This window comes from Callithrix jacchus, chromosome 11 (assembly GCF_049354715.1).
Source record: "Callithrix jacchus isolate 240 chromosome 11, calJac240_pri, whole genome shotgun sequence".
In the NCBI taxonomy this organism is placed as follows: Eukaryota; Metazoa; Chordata; class Mammalia; order Primates; family Cebidae; genus Callithrix; species Callithrix jacchus.
In genome coordinates, this window is record NC_133512.1 from 102,971,051 (window position 1) to 102,991,740 (window position 20,690).

The window sequence follows — 20,690 nt, forward strand, 5'->3', positions numbered from 1 at the left end:
TTTTTTGTCAGGCCTTCTCATTCCAGGAAGTGTCTTTCTCTTCCTGAAATATGTGAACATGTGATAAGTCCAAAGTAGGGATATGTGTGCTAGAAGGGCTCTGCATATTTGTTGTAGGTTAGTTATTCGCTATTGGGGTCATGGTGCTAACAGTGTTCTCAAAGTTATTAGTAGAAATCTCTATGCTACAAAACATTACGAAAAACAGACCTACCAGGCATACTGAAATGAGGTTATATTGTGTGACTGTGATGAGGTTTCTAGGATTTCAGGTTTACACATGTCCTCATTGTTAGCATGCATTCACAGCCTTTCCTCATTTTTTCCACATGATCCACAAAACGTGTTAATTAGATTATGGTTAGATGATCAGATTCTTTTACTGTCATCCTTAAGATCACAGCAGGGTGTGGGCAGCTTACTTATTTTCATTGAAACTGAAGTCAAAATATTTGACATATCAGGTGGGTCTTACAAATTTAAAAAAAAGCACAAGTAGCATTCATGAATTAAAGTATAAGCAAGGTCTTTGGTTTTATAACACTGGTTATGTTCTATTTGTTATTGATTGACTCTAGTTGAGGCCCTTCTGTGTCAGGCACTGGCCTAGTAGCTAGGGACAAGATAGTGGCTAGAATTGAGGGTTGGAGTCTATAGGTACAGCCTGTTCCTGTGAAGGCATGTCCAAGCCACGAGTGCTTAGAATGAACTAGCCATACCCCTGCTTCTTAAGAATTGATATTATTATAATAGTTGGTTAATTGACTCTACCTCGTTCATTTCAATATGCTTTTCTTTAAAACAAAAACACTCTACCTAAATAGTTTTTAATAAAGACTAAATAGATTTGCTGTAGTAATTATGCTAATCTTGTGCTAGTGATTAGTATTGCTATTAGATTTGCTTTAAATGAGGTAGAAATCTGCTATAAAGCACCTTGCTTCAATAGTAGTTTTGTTGCAACAAACTCTTTCTTTTCTAAATTATGCACCCCAGTTCTTTGTGTAAACCTCTTTTCACCTGATTAAGTTAAACACAACCAACTTTATATTATGTAAGGTTTTATATCCCGTAAACTTTAAGGTTTTCCTTTTTCCTTTTTCATTCTTATTTCTCTATGTAGTGGGACCTATTTATCTTGCTTTTGGTATCTAATGTGTTTATTCTCATTAAAAAGGCGAAATCAGATGCCCGTCACTTTTACATGTAGATTGATTGAATAATAGATAGTTATGCTTTAATATGCTTGGTATCAGTTGCTATTTAATCCTATTATATCTATTGAATGCATTACTCCTGTTAGAGGAATTTTAAGGGAAATATGTTTTTTGATGATAACTTTGAAATCACCTTAAGGTACTTTCTTTAAGCTGACCCTGGAAGGGCCAGTTCCCCCAAGAATGTATATCCAATGTAATTTTTTCCTTTGGTCTCACCTCCACGGCTTCCTCTTCCTGTGTATTTAATGATTAATCTAACAGGACTGCCATTTACTTTTTTTCTGCCCAAAATAGACTTTCACTTATTTATATTGCAGACTTTACCCATCCTTTAAGGTCCAACTCAAATGCCACCTCTTCTAAAAGCTTCCTTAGCTTCCCTATGTAGAGATAGATTTTCTCAAATGTCACCTTATCTTTCCTTGAGAATGAACTTCTTGAAAATGGTTAGAAAGTGCTTAGCTGATGGTGTTTTCTTAGTTCTTGTGACACTGGCCTGGTAGCTATTGTGGGTCATCCTGACAATTGGGAAAGGTCAGTGCCTGTCTGTGATGCACTCAGTGACAGGTCCTGGAAATCCTCTTGCGCTAATGTGGACCCGTTAGCAGGCTGCAGGCACATGCTTACGCTTCCTCGTGCACTCTCTTTTTCCCCAGATTGCTCTTTGGTCTTCAGTCTCAGTTGGGACCCTTTAATAATTCTGCTAAACTTGAGCTTTGTCACTCACATTTTTTTCCTCTGCTCTATGACTCCTCTGTACTTATTTGATATTTCCTGGTACACCCAATCAGAACTGACATTTTCAGTACTCTCTCCTTTTATTATAATGCATGTGCAAAAATGTGTTTCTTTTTCACTTTTTTGTTTTTTTGCCTTTTGATTTTATGCCTTTGACAATTAAGATGCCAATAAATGTATCATTGGAATATATCTTTTTTATTAAGATATTATGGTAGGGTGCATCTTTTAATTATAGACGGATATATCAGTTAGTAGGAGCCTTATCTCCTTACATCATTGTTCAAAGAGATTAGTCAGATATTGGGTCCATTTTGTTAACTTATTTATGAGAACTGTATATTAACATCTATCTATCTATCTATCTATCTATTTATTTATTTATTTATGGGACAGGGTCTCACTCTGACCTAGGCTGGAGTACAGTGGCATGATCACAGCTCACTGCAGTCTTGACCTCCTGAGCTCAATCAATCCTCCCACCTTAGCCTTTTGAGTAGCTAGGACTACAGGCATGCACCACATACCCAGCTAAGTTTTTATTTTTTGTAGAGGTAGGGTCTCCTATGTTGTCCAGACTTGTTCTTGAACTCCTGGCCTCAAGTAATCCTCCCGCCTTGGCTTCCCATAGTGCTATGATGATAGGAATGAGCCACTGTGCCCATCCATTAACCTTAATTTTGTAAATATAAACTTTTTAGTTTTACCTTAGATTTTCATCTTTAATTATAGAACCATGTGTAATTTTTAAAAGTTAAAGTCTCACAATTTGATATAAAAAATGTCAGTCTCCATTAACTGTCATTGCCTTCATTATCTTCATTTATGCTTTTCTTTTTCATTATTTCTCATGAAATAATTTTTAAATGTGATTCTAACAGGATAGTAAGTGAAATACTACTAATAAGAAAAATGCCCCTGAATTGGTGATTGCAAGACCATGTGACACTATGTGCTTCATGGCAGTTAGTATAGACATTTCAACCGCCTGTTTCACTTCATTCTTTATACTATTTAGGTGTGTGTCCAACTGGTATGTATAAGGTTTTCCAGAAAATGGTTGCCAAGTTTGTATGAGTATTTATATTTGTTTTCTTTTTTAACATTCAACATTTTATGTATGTTTTTTCAGTGTTTACACCATGTTCAATTCATTTGCATATGCATATACACACAGATACACAAACACAGACACACACTGTTTTATCTTTTGTCTGATATTAGGCTTCAGTGAAGTAGGCCTGATGTGTGGATAATTTGAGGAGTTTAAGCACATTGTTAATAGTTATCCTTGCTAGAGAGGCTGAGTGGTATCTTTTGTGTGCTTGTACCCTTAGTGAAAGACATTAAAATAAAAAAAGAAACCCAAAGAATTCTATCTCTATACTAACCAGGTGGTGGACTATTACATAAAACTAGAATATCCAAGTAGAACTTCAAAACAGACAATTTACTAGAGGTGAAGTAAACATTTTGCATTTCTTTTCTTGTAGTTGTTGTTCCCACTTTAGAAGGTGTGGTATCATTTTCCCAATCAAAATGGTTGGGTCTTAAATGCCCTTTCCTAAAGCACAGACATCTTCGTTTTTAACAAATATTTACTTTCCTGTAATATATTTGTTACAGAGAAATTAAGGTCTATCCTTCTTGATGGTGTTTTTTTTTTTTTCTTTTCCTGTTTCACTTGTAATATACATTTACTCAGTAGGTTTAAAGACATCTGAAAATGTGGGCTTGGGAAAGCTGTCAGAGAAACTTGGTGAAGTTCACCTTCATTTTCTCCCACATTGCATCGTAATATATGGAAACATATATTTTTGCCCTGAACCTACTTTACGCTCTACATAATGTTATATGTTAGATAGAAATTAGTGTTCCTCCTATGTGTATTTAAATTGTCATTCCATGTTGCTCCTCTTTTGTAATAATTTGTTCCAAGATTGACTCTTCCTAGAATCTTATTTTTAAGATTATGCCATTTAATTGAATATAGGTGAATTAAAGAACATTTACACTGAGTGTGTGTGTACAATTATAGACTAAAAAATAACTTGAACTTTTTTTGTAGTACTAGTTCTTAGGGGCAGCTGAGCCTTTTGAGCTTTCAGTTTTACAGTAATAGCTGCTTTGAGATCTATGGAAAGAAATGTCTATTGGCGCAGAAAAGACCGTGACGGGTTCTAACACGCTCTCTTCCAGTTCAGTGGGAGACAGACATTTGAAAATCTGGTCTACATTCTTTCTATATTTAGAGTTTACAGGTGATGTTTGGAACAAACTGAATGGGGTGACATGGTGACATAGGAGAAACCATAGGTTGAAACACTTGTTTATGATAGTAGAAGAGGAACTGGGGGTGGGGGGCAGGAAGAAATATTCTATTTTTGAACATGCTCAAAAGAACTGAACAGCGTGCATTCTGGCATATCTAGTGGCAGAATCTCTATGGAATTAAAATAGTGATACCTTCAAGTGAGGCTTCTTTGTTATCTAAGTAGTTGTCATGAATGTAGCTTTTAGGGATTTGCTTGTTGTAAGTACATGAATGGGGAGACTGCCATGTATTTTTTTTTTTTTTTTTTTTTTTTTGAGACAGAGTCTCGCTCTGTCACCCAGGCTGGAGTGCAATGGTGCGATCTCAGCTCACTGTAATCTCCGCCTCCCAGGTAGCTGGGACTACAGGCACTCACCACCACACCTGGCTAACTTTTATATTTTTAGTAGAGATGGGGTTTCATCATATTGGCAAGCCTGGTCTCAAACTCCTGACTTTGTGATCCACCTGCCTTGGCCTCCCAAAGTGCTGGGATTACAGGCATGAGGCACTGTGCCTGGCCCATGTTCATTTTTATTATTTAAATGCATCCAGGTAAAGATGCAGGAGATCACTTCACCTGGAAAATGCTGGGCTTTTGGATATTTGAATTTCAGTTAGGATGATCTGGGAGCCATCTGTTCTAGCATTGAGTAGCTTTAGTCATTAGAACTGAGAATTCTGAAATAGTTCCCCTATTATACTTAAAAGTACCAAATTGACATTATTATGTCCATTTCTGTGTTTAGTGTTTCATAGAACTTATGCTTTGAGCACATTTAAGTGAACATTGAGCCAAAGATCTGATGAGCAATTTGCATACTTGGTTCAGGTCCATTGAACAAAACAGTTATGTACAAGCTGTAGTTTCTGTAAATAAAGCTGGCTGAAAAGATGTGTCTCAGCCACACAAAAATATTTGAGGGGCTGCAAAAAGATTACTTAAATGTATAAGACATTTTAATATCTTGGTGGTACAGAAGAAAGTGCATATTTTTTATAAGAGACCAAAGGCAAATAAATGTATTCCCATCCTCCAAATGATGGCCCATTTCTATTGAAATCGGTATTAAATCATTCTAGGTATTGTCATACAAATGTTATGAGATTTTTAAGAAGCACTGTGCTAACTTCTTTCCCAGGATTCACTCAGACTTTATGAAAAGGACTTAATCTTTGTGTTTAGTGCCACTTCTGGTCATATTCCTCGATAACAATTAAATAGTATCTCTTCTTTTTGTATTTACTTCATCCTCAAGCTTCTTACTATCAACTACCACCATGTTTTTCAGTAAATTACTGCCTTAGAATTTGTCTCTCAAATATATTAATTATTAGTTAATTCATTCAGCATTCTGCCGACTACATTTAACAGTAGCCAACACACAGAGTACTTATCATTTGCCATGTAGTGTTCTAAGAGCTTTGCATGATTAACTCGTTTAGTCCTTTGTCAATCTTGTGAGAGCAATACTGTTACTGTCCTCATTCCAGAGGTGAGTAGACTAAGGTACTGAAAGATTGGATGGCCAATTTTCATTCACACTTCTAGTAAATGGAAAAGCTGGGAATTAAATTCATGCAGATAACTCAAACAGTATAAATGGTTGTGTACTGTGCCAGGCATATGGATGTTTGGTGACTTAGGTGTCAGGCTTATATGATCATGCCCTCAGCTCATAAACAAGGGGGTAGGTATACTTCTCTGTGAAGAGCCAGATAGTAGATATTTTAGGCCACATGGTCTCTGTCACAGCTCTTCAGCTCTGCTATTATAGTGCAAAATCAGCTGTAGAAAATATATAAAAGAATTGGTGTAACTGTGCTCCAAAAGCATTTTATTTACAAAAATAGGGAGAGGACTGGATTTTGGCCCATAGTCCATAGTTTCCTGATCCCCTGATGCATTTTAGCTACCAGCCAGTACTTCCTATCTGGATATCTTCCTGGAAAACTGTTCCTCCTTCAGCATCTCAGGATCATACATTTCTGTCTTTGGCTGGTAGATTTCTTATTATCTATCTCCTGTTCTTTCATACTTACTGATTCTGCTCTTAATTTTTCTTTTCTTTTTTTTTTTTGAGATAGAGTCTTGTTCTGTCATCTGCGCTGGAGTGCAGTGGCATATTCTTGGCTCACTGCAACCTCCTCCTCCTGGATTCAAGCAATTCTCTGCCTCAGCCTCCCGAGTAACTGGGATTACAGGTGCCTGCCACCACGCCCAGCTAATTTTTGTATTTTTAGTAGAGATGGGGTTTCACAATCTTGGGCAGGCTGGTCTTGAACTCCTGACATCCTGATCCACCTGCCTTGGGCTCCTAAAATGCTGGCATTACAGGTGTGAGCCACTGCTCCTGCCCTCTGCTCTTAATTTTAAAGAGTGCATTCAGGTGTTTAGTCTATACCAACTTTCATAGTATATTGGTTGCTATCTGCTTTTATTCTGACCCTGATTTTAGTGATAATATTTATCCTATGGTAATTCCCTACCCTCTCACTTCTCTATCTTTGCTAGCATCTGAATAGTCAGCCTGAATTATCCCTTTACTCACCTTACCATCTCTCATTCGTGAACAGGTTTACAAAATTGGCTAGTGGAAGTCATGCTATGCTGCCAACTGAGGGTATATAGGTTTGATATTTAATGACAACTAAATTCTCCTCTGTATCATCATATGCACCTCAATTGTATATTTTCCATAACAGCTTTAAATAGGGTGAACTTTGAGGACTCTATTAGAGAGAATGAAGTGTTTCGTTCTCCAAATAAATGTCTTGCTTTAAAGCTTGTAAAACTGCCTAACAAAAGACACTGTCACTGCTTTACTAGAAAGGACATTATCTAATGAGAGCCTTTCTCCTTACTTAAACGTGTCTTTACACTTTTCATTTTCCAATTTTCTCTCATTTTTACCCGTCTTCCTCTTAGTGTGGGTTTTCTCTTTTCTTCTCCTTTCTTTTTCATTCCTTCTCTCCTCTTTCTCACTCTTTATTTTTCATGCTTGTGTATTTTATCTCCTCTGTCGCTGTTTCTTCTGGCAGTACCTGTTCATGTACACTCTCATACATATACATGCAGATGCTTTATCATTGGTTCTGACTTCTCCCAAAATCAATATTAAAGAATTATTTTCTGGCTAATTGTTATAAAAATGGTTATAATTATTTCAGGCTTTTCACATTTTTATTTTCTGTAAATATTAATAATGTATAGTTATTATAATAATTATTAGTAACAATTTTCATTGCATAGCACTTAGTGACCATGCCTGATTTCTTCATGAAAGTGAAATGAGGAGCAGTAACAAATGTATAAAGGATCAAAAGATCACAATTCGGAAATGTATCTAAGATGATATTGTTAATTATAATTATTAATATAAATATTACCTATCTCTTCTTCAGAACTAACAATGTGATTTCCTGACTCTATTTCTGAGCTATGAATTGTTATCTACAAATGAATCATGAAAACAGTTTAATGGGATAAGGCTAGTATTTACAAAAAATGGAAATTGAAGACTACAAGTGTATCAGGAGTTAGGGTAATTATTGTTTCTTGAAACACATTTGTACATGTACCTATGTTTACACATAGACATTTCTGTATGTGATGGAAATGTATTTCTATAGGTTATGATTAATCACTGCCATGTTTATTATTAACAATAGTAGTTACTATGTATTGAGTGCTTGTCACTCTGCTAAAACACTCTATGTGCAAGTTTGAATGTCACCTTAACAGTCCCATGGGATAATTATTACAATTATTCTTATTTTTTAAATGAGAAACATTGAGCACAGAGATAACAGAGCTAAAGAGTGACTGAAGCCAGACCTCACTGCTTTAGAGCTTCACCTCTTAGTGGCTGTTGCTTGCACATGTACTTTCCTCCTTTTTTTTCAAGGGGATAAGAGGCCTTTCTAGAAACTGGAAAGCTTAAGTGTGTTTCATGGAAATACTACAAACTTATAGGACACCGAGTCCTCATTTGCATTCTCTTTTGGGGGGGGTCTCAATAAACATTCCTCCTAGCAATAGCTTTAAATTTCAGACTGTTTTTCTATTTAATAGATCATTAGTTTCAAAACTTATCATTTATGAAGGAGTATTCCAAGGATTCTAAATCTCTTTTATATTAAATATTATGTCATAACAAATATAAAACAAACATTTGAAAGTAGTAAAAAGAAGTCTGAATGGAAATATTCACAACCTTTTCTTTTAAAGTGAATGGATCTCAAATGATTGAACCATCATTTCTCATTTATGTGGAATCCTTTTAATGACATTTTATGACCTTATGTGATATTTTGTTTTGTTTTTGTGATCACAGTATCACAAGGCATTCAAGGAATTTATGCTAAAATCTCAAGAGCTTAGTATTTGAAGTGCATTTATAAATCTGCTATACTTCCTAATTCGATAGTACTGTGTATGAAGAATTTCACTTGATGTTTATAAAAGAAGTCATTTTTTAAATGCCAAATTTTATTGTGTTATATTTTATAAATATGTTTCCTAAGAGACAGAAATGTTTCTATTGTTTTATTGTTTTTACTCAATAATCTTTGAGCATATTCTGTGTCAAGCAGTATAAAAAGTCTGGAGATAACACAGTGAGAAAGACACAGGTCATGTTTTTGTAGGGCTTACAATCACCTGCATCATAATGTTCTATAAAGATTCAAGTGTGTTATTTAGAAGGCTTCTTGCCAAGTTGAGAACTGTTGAATTCTTTTCTCTTTATTATAAGTATGATCTCAAAGCATGATCTTTTCATTTATAAACCTGGTGCCAGGTTTTTTTTGTAGGCAGTCTCTATCTTATCTTAGTACTTTGTAGCTCTAATCAATTACTGCTAGACATTGAACCTTCCCTTAGAATTATGTTATAACTTGGATCTGATATCGGCCCCTCTCATTTATAGAAGAAATTTTGCTGACTTCAGAGAGCAGTGGAAATACCTCTTGTATAACATTTTTTAAAATAAAATTAGAACTTAGTGAATATGTTTTGGACACCTGAAACAGATATAGAACAAAGTATAGATGAAATAAAGTGGAAATTTAAATAATTCCCCTATCTATGGTTATTTGGGCATTAATCTGTTGCCCTTTATATAAATGAGAATTTGCTTTTCTTGTAAAACATCAATTAGGATTCATTGAATTATTTTGGGACTATAATAAACGTTAATGAAGGTATTCTGTAGGTCAATGCACAGTAAGGCCAATCTGTCCCTTTATAGGATGTAGTCTGCTTGTAGTATGATAGCCAACCCTGTTGCCCTAGATTTATTCACAGAATGGTAACTAAGTGATTATAGTTGCCACCATTGCAATCTTAGTAAAACTGTTAGTACTAGGTATGATCACTGAGGGAAAGGAGGATGTTTTAGATGTGGGGCGCAGTAGCTTTTAGATGAAGATTTTTATATAAGAAGGGTTGCTGCCATGCATACTGTTATTTTGTTATTTTTTGTTTTTATATTTTGAGTTTTTGATGTGGGAACATATATATAGACCTTTAATAAAAATATTTAAGATATGTTATTTCCTTTTGAATATCTTCATTAGAAAAACAGCCTACATTTTTTCCCCAAGCTCCTTCCATGTTAATACAAATGCAGATATAAACATTTGAGTTTTATGAAGTGAAGAGACTCATTGGTTTGTCCTTTGTGAAAAAGAAGTCATCAGACTGTCTAAGGATGTTATATAAATTAGGTCAGTGAAATCAGCCAAGATATACTCATCAAACCTACTGTCTTTTAAAAGTTACTAGTCTTTTTCTGTCCCTGTCTTTCTTTGTATACAACTTAGATAGTGAAAGGGGGAAAAACATCTGTGAGGTGGTTAGTTATCTTCTTTCCAAGAAAACAGAAATTAATTAATGTAAGAAAGAATTTAATATTATATAGTATTTGATTTTGAAATTTTTAACCGTTACATTTAAATTCATCTAGATAAAAATGGTCAATGTTTAAAACACATTCCAAAGTTATAGCACACGTTAGTAGAGAATCATCCACAATATTTCAGTTTTTGAAATTATGATTCTGTCACTAAAGGAAAATTGTTCAGTGATTTTACCTTGAAGTGTCCAAAATGTACCCTCCCTCTTGTTGTCCGTTGAGGTATTGTGGAGAAGTACTGTGATTTACTCAGTGATGAGATATGTTCTTGAGGAGTCAAAAGAGGAGACCTTAGCGGACAGATAAGATACAGCTGACTTTTATTTCCATTGGCAGCAATGTTTGGTTGTTTTTAAAAAAAAAGGAATGATAATACAATGTTGAAAATGTATGCGTCATTACCAGCCTAGATCACTCATTGGACAAATATTTTATTGAATTTATTAGGTATAACTAGTTATGAATCCAAGCCAGTCTTTCTGCTTTATGATTACTTTATATATTTTGTTTATAATGATACCTTCGGTAATTTCAGTGTTTTTCCTGGGGTTTCAGTTGCAGTTAATCGTGTTTCACTGCATTGTGCCTTCTTTACATTCCATAGCACATAAAACACTGCAGGAATAACAATAGGGGCATCATCTTGGAACTGCTTAGAAATAGGCTGGGTCTGTCACCTTAGAGAGAAGAAAATAAGATAAATATAAACCGAAACTTAGAGGAGAATGGATGTAAGTATTCATTGAAAGCAAATTTAAGATCTTGGGAAACAAAATGTGCCAACTTAGCCATATTTATTTTACCCAATTGTTTTGATTGGTTTCAGTTATCCATATGGCTTATCCACATCCATATGCTTAAATTTGCCAGATTCTCCTTTGCTTTGATTATGTAGGCAGGTCTGTTGGTTTTATTTTTCCTTGCTTTTTATTTTATTAATCTCAATTGTTATTGAATCAAAGACCTTCATGAGACAGTATGCATTCAATTGTACCATTCAATAGGCTTCTAAATACTATGTTCCGAAACTCCTGCTGGTTGAATAAAATACCATTTTTATTATTGTAAATGAGATAGAAATATTTTATAATATTACAAATGGAATGCTGTTTCTCATTTTTATGGGAAATTTTTAGCAGAGACCTCTAGAACTTCATTTCATTTATGCTTTTTATCTTGTCTTACAGAACAAAACAAAAGTGTGTGTGTGATTTTTTTTTTTTTTGCTGTAGATTAGTCTAAAACTAGTATTTTCTATCCAATGATAGCAGAATTGTTTAGTCTAAAACTAGCATTTTCTATCCAATGATTGCAGCATTGTTTGGATGCTTCAGTAATTTCTTAATATTTTTTTGAAGAGATGAACTATTGATCTTCTCTAATGTATAAAAAAAGAATCTAGGTATATCTGCTTTCTAGTTTTAAAGCAGCAGCAGAGCTTTCCTCCATGAGGGGAAAATAGGAAGCATATGCAAACTTTTTTTTTAAGATAAAAGGTAATATTTTTATAGTTAATAGTATTAAAGGCTATGGATGCATTACTTTACATATGTTTCATTAAATGGGATGTAGAAATGGTTAAGTTCTACTTGTAGAAAATGATTTTTATATTCTGTCTGCAACATCTGTTATATTTCCATAAGAATGCAACTGTGAACCACCATAGCTAAGTAGAATCCTGAGGCTTTCACAGTAATTGGAGGCATTCTCTCTTTTCTCATTCATCTAATTTAACAGAAATTTGAGGCTAAGATATTTTTCTATTTTGCCTTTTGTATTTTATTCTTTATTAGACACATGTGGTGTTTAAATTTCTGACTTCCAGTGAAGTGACGATTAAGTGATATAATACCTATATCCTAGTTATGAGCAGTCTTGATAAACTGCATATCTTAGCAAAGTAGAAATTTTTTGGCTAACTCTACTTTTAGAAATTAGAAATCGTAAATGTCAAACTCCCAATCAGTATTTAAAAACTTGGTAAACGTTCAGCTCATTCTCTTTTATTTATTCTATCTCTACATTAATGAGTTTTCAAATTCTGAGTATTAACTTTGGTACTTCAGGATCTTTTGCCATTAAAGCGGGTTTCAATTACATTTTTATATGATGCTTATTATGTAAGAAACTTTCACTACTTTTTGTGAGGATTTTGATACTTGTTAAACACATGTTTAAACAAACTGGAAGTGATTATATATTACTTTACCAATATATCTATTTCAGTGTAATATCTGGAACAACTTTGTTAGCATACAAATTTGTTACTAATATAAGATTTACTTTATCCTACTGATGAGTATTTTGTTTACCTTTAAACCAATTTTAGGTTATCATATATTGTTGATGTATTATCTCTAAGGCAAGGGCAAAATGCCACCAGTTTCTTTGCATAGCAAGTGACCTTTACTCCAATTTCCAACACATTCTTCATCTCCATCTGAGACCACCTCAGCCTGGATTGTATTGTCTGTATTGCCATCAGCATTTTGGTCAAAGCCATTCAACAAGTCTCTGGGAAGTTCCAACTTTCCCACATTTTCCTGTCTTCTTCTGAGCCCTCCAAACTATTCCAGCCTCTGCCTGTTACCCAGTTCCAAAGTTGCTTCCACATTTTTGGGTATTTTTACAGCACCACCACACTGCTTGTACCAATTTAATGTATTAGTTTGCTCACATTGCTATAAAGATATACCTGAGACTGGGTAATTTATAAAGAAAAGAGGTTTAATTGACTTACAGTACCACATGGTTCACAATCATGGCAAAGGAAGAACAAAGTCACATCTTATGTGGTGGCAGGCAGAGAGAGAGCGTGTGCAGGGGAACTCTCCTTTATAAAATCATCAGATCTCATGAGACTTACTATCATGAGAACAGAATGGGAAAGACCCACCCCATGATTAAATTACCTCTCACCATGTCCTTCCCACAACATGTGGGAATTATGGGAGCTATAGTTCAAGCAAGATAAGATTTGTGTGGGGACACAGCCAAACTGTATCAGTTGATGACGCCTTTCTTTTTTATCTTGAGCATTTAATTATAATTTTACTGGTCTTATTTTAAATTGAAATTAAAATTAAAAGTTTTAAATCAAAATTAAAAGATAATTCTAAATGACAGTACCTAGATAGTATTTACTTTAGTAACTATAAGAAGTATTTCAAATAAAAGCCAAACTCATAAGTAGTTAAACTTCTGTTATTTCATTTAATGAATGATACCTGCATAATTCTTTAATTTAAGCAAACTTAAATATATCAGCAAAATGAATGAGAAAAACTATAGTGATAAGTTATTTATAACTGTGGAATGAAGAAATTACACAATTAAATTAACTTCATATGTATACAGAATAGTATTTATCACTGAACTTTCTATCATTACCTGTGCTTTTTTTGTCTTGAATAATAACTTTTGAAGTGTTGATACCTATAGTCTTCAAGCATATAAATGTTTAGAAAAATGTCATATTAATGGAAATGAATGTTACCTTATACTGAGATTTTCCAATACTAGACATCAGAATTTTGTCAAGATGTTGGGAAGCATTTTGATGTATACCTGGAGGCTGTATTTTTCCCCCAGAGGCTTATTTTATACTGACTACTGTATTTCTTTCCCTTGTTCTTTTTTCTCCCATTTTTAAAATTTGTTTTTTGAAGTCATTCTTTTCTATTCCTATACTGCATCTTCCTTGTCATTATTGAGACTGCAGTCTTCTTTTCTGTTCTCTTTTTCACCCTGTTCATGTTTGCCTGTGAGTTAAATGCTAGTTACTAGAACAGAGTAAATAAAGGAGATGTGAAAGATGTGTCCTAATAGGGCTGATGGTAGGAATATTTCCAAGAAAATAACCCTTCATTCTGATTAGGCTTTCCTCATCTGCTTGGAGATATGACTGCCCTAATCAAGTATTACCTTGTAGCTTCCTTCAAACTTCTAATTTCTAATCAGGTTGAACTTTAACTCTCTGGAATAGTGCTGATTGAGATACTTTGTGCCTAGTAGTTTTGGGTTCTCTAGAAATGACAGGTGATCAATGGAGGGAAAAGAATCCACTTGGATCCTGGAAAATATTTACATACTCAGGTTGCTCATTTCTGTTTTTTCCCTTCACCAGGTTTCACCCATTTCTTCCTCCAGCCAGAAGAAATCCTGTCTTAATGTTATATTGTGTGTGTGTGTGTGTATGTGTGTGTGTGTGTGTGTGTGTGTGTGTGTGTATGATCTTCTCCAGTGTGACTGTAATCTTAATCTTGTTAAGACAGTCTTTGGTTAGTATCTGACTACCGTGTTGTTATATAAAATTAGGTGGTTATTAAACTTGATTGCTTAATTGAGTGCTGCCATTATCTTTATTTGACCCTACCAAATAGCACATTTTATTTTCAGCTTTGGTACCATAACAAAAAGAGAAAACCTTTCTCCAAAATAATCAACATAGTTATCACTTATTGTTGTCTTCTTTAAGTATTAGCAAACAGATTTTTTTAATTCATGAAATGGATTGTTTTTGATTAATTTCTTCAAAGTTTGCATGATTCTTGCACATTTTATCTACTACCAGTGTTATTTGGAATGACTGAAATCTTATTTTAGCACCTTAGATAATGTAATGATAACAATGGTACTTTTAATGTTTAAACTAGCTGTTGGAAACTTTTAAAAAATATATACTAAAAACTACAATGTTAACAGTTACTGAAGGAAATTAAAGAATTGGGAAGAATAGTTTTTTTCCATGAGTATTTATTTACTTAAGTCTATTATCTATGTCTGTGGAATATTGTAAAATACAGGTATCTCTCAATATGTCAAAACAACAGTAACAACAATTCCAAATCCAGATGAGTTAAAGACCATTTTCCAGTGTCATTTGTAGGGACATGGATGAATCTGGAGAACATCATTCTCAGCAAACTGACACAAGAACAGAAAATGAAATACCGCATATTCTTACTCATAGGCGGGTGAGGAAAAATGAGAACACGTGGACACAGGGAAGGGAGTACTAAACACTGGGGTCTATTGGGGGGAATAGGGGAGGGACAGCGGGGGGCGGGGAGCTGGGGAGGGATAGCCTGGGGAGAAATGCCAAATGTGGGTGAAGGGGAGGAAGGCAGCAAAACACACTGCCATGTGTGTACTTATGCAACTGTCTTGCATGTTCTGCACATGTACCCCAAAACCTAAAACGCAATTAAAAAAAAAAAAAAAGACCATTTTTCAATTTCAGAAAAACTAAATTTCTCCTAACTTTATTTTCTCAGGAAATGGAGTCTTTCCTATACACATTCTATAAAGGTAAATGCAATAATGTTCTTTTGAGCTTTTGGAGATAGGCATTATATAGTAGCAAATAAAATGACGTTTTATGCTAGAACTCAGGAGGCAGAGGTTGCAGTGAGCTGAGATTACGCCATTGCACTCCAGCCTGGGTGACAGGGCAAGACTGTCTCAAAAAAAGAAAGAAAAAAAAGTGAAGATTTATATTTCACGAGATTAAAATTTATTAATATAGCATAGACATAGATTTTAAGCAAGAATTAAGCTTTTAAATGGCCACATTAATGTCAGAAATCGAGTCTACATTCATTTTTCCCTTCAGCTTTTGTCTGCTTCCAATTCCTTTTGCTACCTATATTCAGTATATAAACTGGTACTTTTTAACTGTGTATCACCTCTGTCTCTCCCACCCCACAAGCCCATCGAAGGTTTGCTTTATAACTGTTCTTGGAGAATAGCAATAGGTAATTTTAATTAAACAGTACAGAAGTTTTTCATAGGGACTACACTTAATAGAATTGTTTTGGCTGTTAACTTTCAATATTGGATTAAGATTTATTTATTTTCAAATTGCTAAACTGATGTTAACTCTATTATTCTTAGCCTGAAATATACTCTCTTCTGGATATTTCTTTTTCTTTTTTTCTTTTTTGAGATGGAGTCTCACTTTGTTGCCCAGGCTGGAGTACAGTGGTGTGATCTTGGCTCACTGCAGCCTTCGCCTTCCAGGTTCATGTGATTCTCCCGCGTCAGCCACCTAAGTAGCTGGGACTACAGGTGCACCCCACCACCCCTGGTTGATTTTTGTATTTTTAGTAGAGACATGGTTTCACCATGTTGGCCAGGCTGGTCTTGAACTCCTGACCTCAAGTGATCCTCCTGCTCAGCCTCCCAAAGCACTGGGATTACAGGTGTGAGCCACTGCACCTGGCCTCTACTGGATATTTCTATATAGGTCTCTTATCTGACACATTTGAAACCACCTCATTTTTGTCTTAAAATCACAACTTCTGTGGACTTCCCCCCTTTTTATTCATTCAGGCTCACTCATTGGAGCTATTTTTAACTACCACTGTTTTTTTCATCCTTATGGGTATGGTCAACTATTGTCAGTTTTTTCTTTACAGTGTTTTCATATTGTTCTCATCCATCTTCCTATCGCAAATTAATCTCTTCTTGAAACTAATTCTGTCTTATTCTGTTTCATCTGTTCTCTGAGTCATCTGCTTCTGATTATTTTCCAGTTACATTTATGCTACACATTATCTTTAGATTCATTTTCATAATTTCTTGTTCTCTCAGTCCACAAGCTTTTCAGGAGTAAACATTGCATAGAGTGTGACATCCCAATTCCTTAGGCTTTAAAAGTATTTATAACTTATATGTGACATTTCTTTCCCATCCTCACTCCTATCTGTGTCTTCACAGGTATACTGAAAGGTAAAATCTTTGGCTTCTCTCTCTCTTTATGGCAAGGCCTTGTATGGCACCTTGCACGTTGTGCATTATTAGAGATTGTGTTGAGGAAGAGAATCTCTTCTTAAGGAAAATATTTAAATTGATGCAAATACGTGTGGTACACGTGACATTTGATGTATGCATACAATGTGTCATGATCCAATCAGGGTATTTAGCATATTCATCGTCTCAAACATTTATCACTTCTTTGTGTTGGGAACACTTCAAATCTTCTAACTATTTTGAAATATATATTATTGTTAACTGTAGTCACACTATTGTACTATTGAATACTAGAACTTGTTCTTTATATCTAACTTTATGTTTGTACCCATTAACCAACCTCTCTTCATCTCCCCGTCCCCTACCCTTCCCAGCCTCTGGTTACTATCCTTCTACTCTCTATCTCCATGAGATCACCATTCTTAGCTCTTGTAATCTCTGTCACTTGTACCTTTCTGTTTTTCTGCCCGCCTGCATTTCTTTCTTTCTGTCAGCCTGCCTGTCCACCTGCTTATGCCCATTTATTTACTGTGATTTCATGTTCTACATTTTTCATTTGAGGAAAATTAGTCCAGTGTCTACTGGCTACTTCAATTTCATCCCTTTTCTACTGGTAGGCATATAAACCAAATTTTTTTTTGCAGTTTCTACTTTTCTTCTAAAATTTAAAGACTTCTGTAACCAGTTGTGGTTTTTTTTAAACACAGTATTATTACATTGCTTCCTTGAGTCCCTTATAGCATGGGAGCTCTCTGCATGTTGTATCGCAAGGAAAACTATCCTTGTAGAGTATACAGTATTTTCAACAAGTTTCTGTGCAAAGCAGAGAGACTCTTTATTTTGTATATCTCTATTTCTGATTACTATCCATGCAGTGGAAGTGATAAATTAATACAGATGATGGCAAGATTGTCACAGAACCATTGCCTTTGACATGCAGGTAACTTACTCCTAATACTCTTTTGGCAGTTAACTGCCACCAAGTGGTGGTTGTATGCCATAGCTCTGTGTTTCCAATAAATGTACACGGCAAACCCCATTAAGTTTCTATATGTTAATATCCAACATCTTAATGAAAAATTACATGTAGCATTATATAGTGAATTCAAAACCAGTACTTTTAAGGAAACATTAAAAAAGTAAACTTTTTTCCTGCATTTTTGTTTGTTTTTGTTTAAACTTTGTATTTTTTTGTTGTTGTTTTTATTTGGCTTTTTTTTTTTTTTTTTTAAGACAGAGTCTCACTCTGTTACCCAGGCTGGAGTGCAGTGGTGCAGTCTCGGCTTACCACAACCTCTGCCTCCTGGGATCAAGTGACTCTCCTGCCTTAGCCTCCCAAGTACCTGGGACTACAGGTATATACCACCATGCCCAGCTAATTATTATATTTTTAGTAGAGACGGAGTTTCACTATGTTGGCCAGGCTGGTCTCAAACTCCTCACCTTGTGATCCGCCCACCTTGGCCTCCCAAAGTGCTGTGATTTTAGGCATAAGCTATCATGCCTGGCCTTTTGTATTTTTTTTTTAAAGTAAGCATTCTGTGTTTCAAAGATTGCTATCAAGAAAGTGAAAGGAAACCCAGAGAATAGGAAGAAATACTTGCCAATCATATTTGCCAATCTTATATCTGATAAAAGATTTATAAATAGAACATATAAAGAATTCTTACAACCCAATAAAAAAAATTATCCAATTTAAAAATAAACCAAGGATCTGAATAGACATATTCCAAGGAAGATATGCAAATGCAAAATATGCACATGAAAAGATGCTAGGCATTGTTAGTCGTCAGGGAAATACAAATCAAAACCCTAATGAGTTACTACCTCATACCCTCTAAGATGCTCGAGTAAAAAACTGAGATACTAGCAAGTGTTGAGGTGGATGTGGAGAAAGCAGAACCCTCGTACACCACTGGTGGGAATACAAAATTGTGCAATAACTTTGGAAAACAGTCTGGCAGTTTCTCAAATTGTTAAAAATAGAGTTGCCATTTGACCCAGCTATTTCCACTCCTAGGTATATACCCAAGAGAAATGAAGGTAGATGTTCAAACAAAACTTGTACATAAATGTTCATAGCTGTGTTACTCATAACAGCCCAAAGGTAGAAACAACCCAAACATCCAGTATTGGATGGATGAATGGAAAAAACAATGGATAAAGAATATATTCGATCCATGTAATAGAAAATGACTTGGTCATAAAAAGGAATTGATACATTGATGCATGCTGTGACATTGTTGAACCTTGAAAATATTAAGCTAAAGGCCGGGCGCAGTGGCTCAAGCCTGTAATCCCAGCACTTTGGGAGGACGAGGCTGGTGGATCACGAGGTCAAGAGATAGAGACCATCCTGGTCAACATGGTGAAACCCCGTCTCTACTAAAAATACAAAAAATTAGCTGGGCATGGTGGCGCGTGCCTGTAATCCCAGCTACTCAGGAGGCTGAGGCAGGAGAATTGCCTGAACCCAGGAGGCGGAGGTTGCGGTGAGCCGAGATCGCGCCATTGCACTCCAGCCTGGGTAACGAGCAAAACTCCGTCTCAAAAAAAAAAAAAAAAGAAAAAGGAAAAGAAAATGTTAAGCTAAATGAAGGAATCCAGGCACAAAAGACCACATATTGTGGTTCCACTCATATGAAATGTCTAGCAGAGGCAAATCTACATAGATCCAAAATATATGAGTGGATGCTGGAGACTAAGGAGATAGGGGAGACTTACCAAAGGGTAGGGCTTCTTTTTAGGATGATGAAAATATTCTAAAATTGTTGATGATGATTACACAACTCTTAATATGCTAACAACATTAATTGTACATTTTAAATTTATTAATTTTATGGTATGTGAGTTACATTTCAGTAAGACGTTACCCCCCAAAAATAGACATTAAGGTATAATTTATTGTCTTTTAATCCTTCTTAGCCCATCAATGTAATATTTGTCTTAAGATCTTTACTTTTTATGAGCTTTAACTTATAACAAGATTACGGATTTTGGACTCAGTGGGTCTGGGATAAGATTTAAGAATTCACATTTCTAACAGGTCTGTCTTCCTTCCGCCTTCTCTTCCTTTCCCCGTTCCTCCTTTCCAACCCCTTCCTCCCTTCCTTTCCTTCTCCCTCTCTTCCCTTCCTTCTCCTTCCGTTCCCCTTCCCTCCGTTTCCCCTCCTTTTTCTCTTCCTTTTTCCTTCCTTCCTTCCTTCCTTCCTTCCTTCCTTCCTTCCCCACATTTTCTCTCCTCTCCCCTCCTCTCCTCCCCTCTCTTCCCCTCTCCTCCCTTCCCTTCCCCCCCTCCCCTCCCCGCTTCTCTTTCTCTCTTCTTTCTCTTTCTTCTTTCTTTCTTTCATTCCTCCCTTCCCCTCTCCTTCCCTTCCCTTCTTCCCTTTCCTTCCTGTCCTTTCTTCTTTTCCTTCTCTCCTCCCTCCCTCCCTCCCCCCTTCCCTCCATTCTGGTTTGAGAACCAGTGGTTTACATCTTGGGGCACCATTTTTGTTTTATCACAACTTTTATTAGGTTCTGAGATAATGGGCCTTCATAGATTTAGGCTTTAGCCCTACAAAAATCTCATATAGCATCAATTTTTATTACCAGTGAGAACATAGCTTTTTCATATTATGTTTCCTTTTGTGACTACTTCCTTCCTCCTTCTGTGTAATAAGTTTGATGTTTAAGTGAAAGAAAGCTTTTTACTGTTTCAATTTTGATTTTCTTTAACATTTACAGCAACGGCTTCTTTGCAAATAT

The 20,690-nt window shown here is 35.3% G+C and overlaps 1 protein-coding gene and 1 pseudogene across 18 annotated transcripts in view; both read left to right on the forward strand.

Annotated features, from left to right (window-relative positions):
• Nucleotides 1-20,690, forward strand: part of TPK1 (thiamin pyrophosphokinase 1) — a 398,562-nt gene that overhangs the window by 79,634 nt on the left and 298,238 nt on the right. Inside the window, exons 3-4 of one of the 17 annotated variants that reach the window (XM_078343572.1) lie at nt 14,996-15,166; nt 15,467-15,500. The exons of 14 other annotated variants lie outside the window; for them this stretch is intronic. In XM_078343572.1, coding sequence (XP_078199698.1) covers nt 15,083-15,166; nt 15,467-15,500 — 118 coding nt within the window. In that variant the 5' untranslated portion in view covers nt 14,996-15,082. The remainder of the gene's footprint in view (nt 1-14,995; nt 15,167-15,466; nt 15,501-20,690) is intronic. 2 more of the 17 variants (XM_078343571.1, XM_078343573.1) reach the window with 2 other exon arrangements.
• The window catches only part of LOC100397783 (elongation factor 1-alpha 1 pseudogene), a 189,581-nt pseudogene that overhangs the window by 77,020 nt on the left and 91,871 nt on the right, over nt 1-20,690 (forward strand). The gene's annotated exons all lie outside the window — the stretch shown is intronic.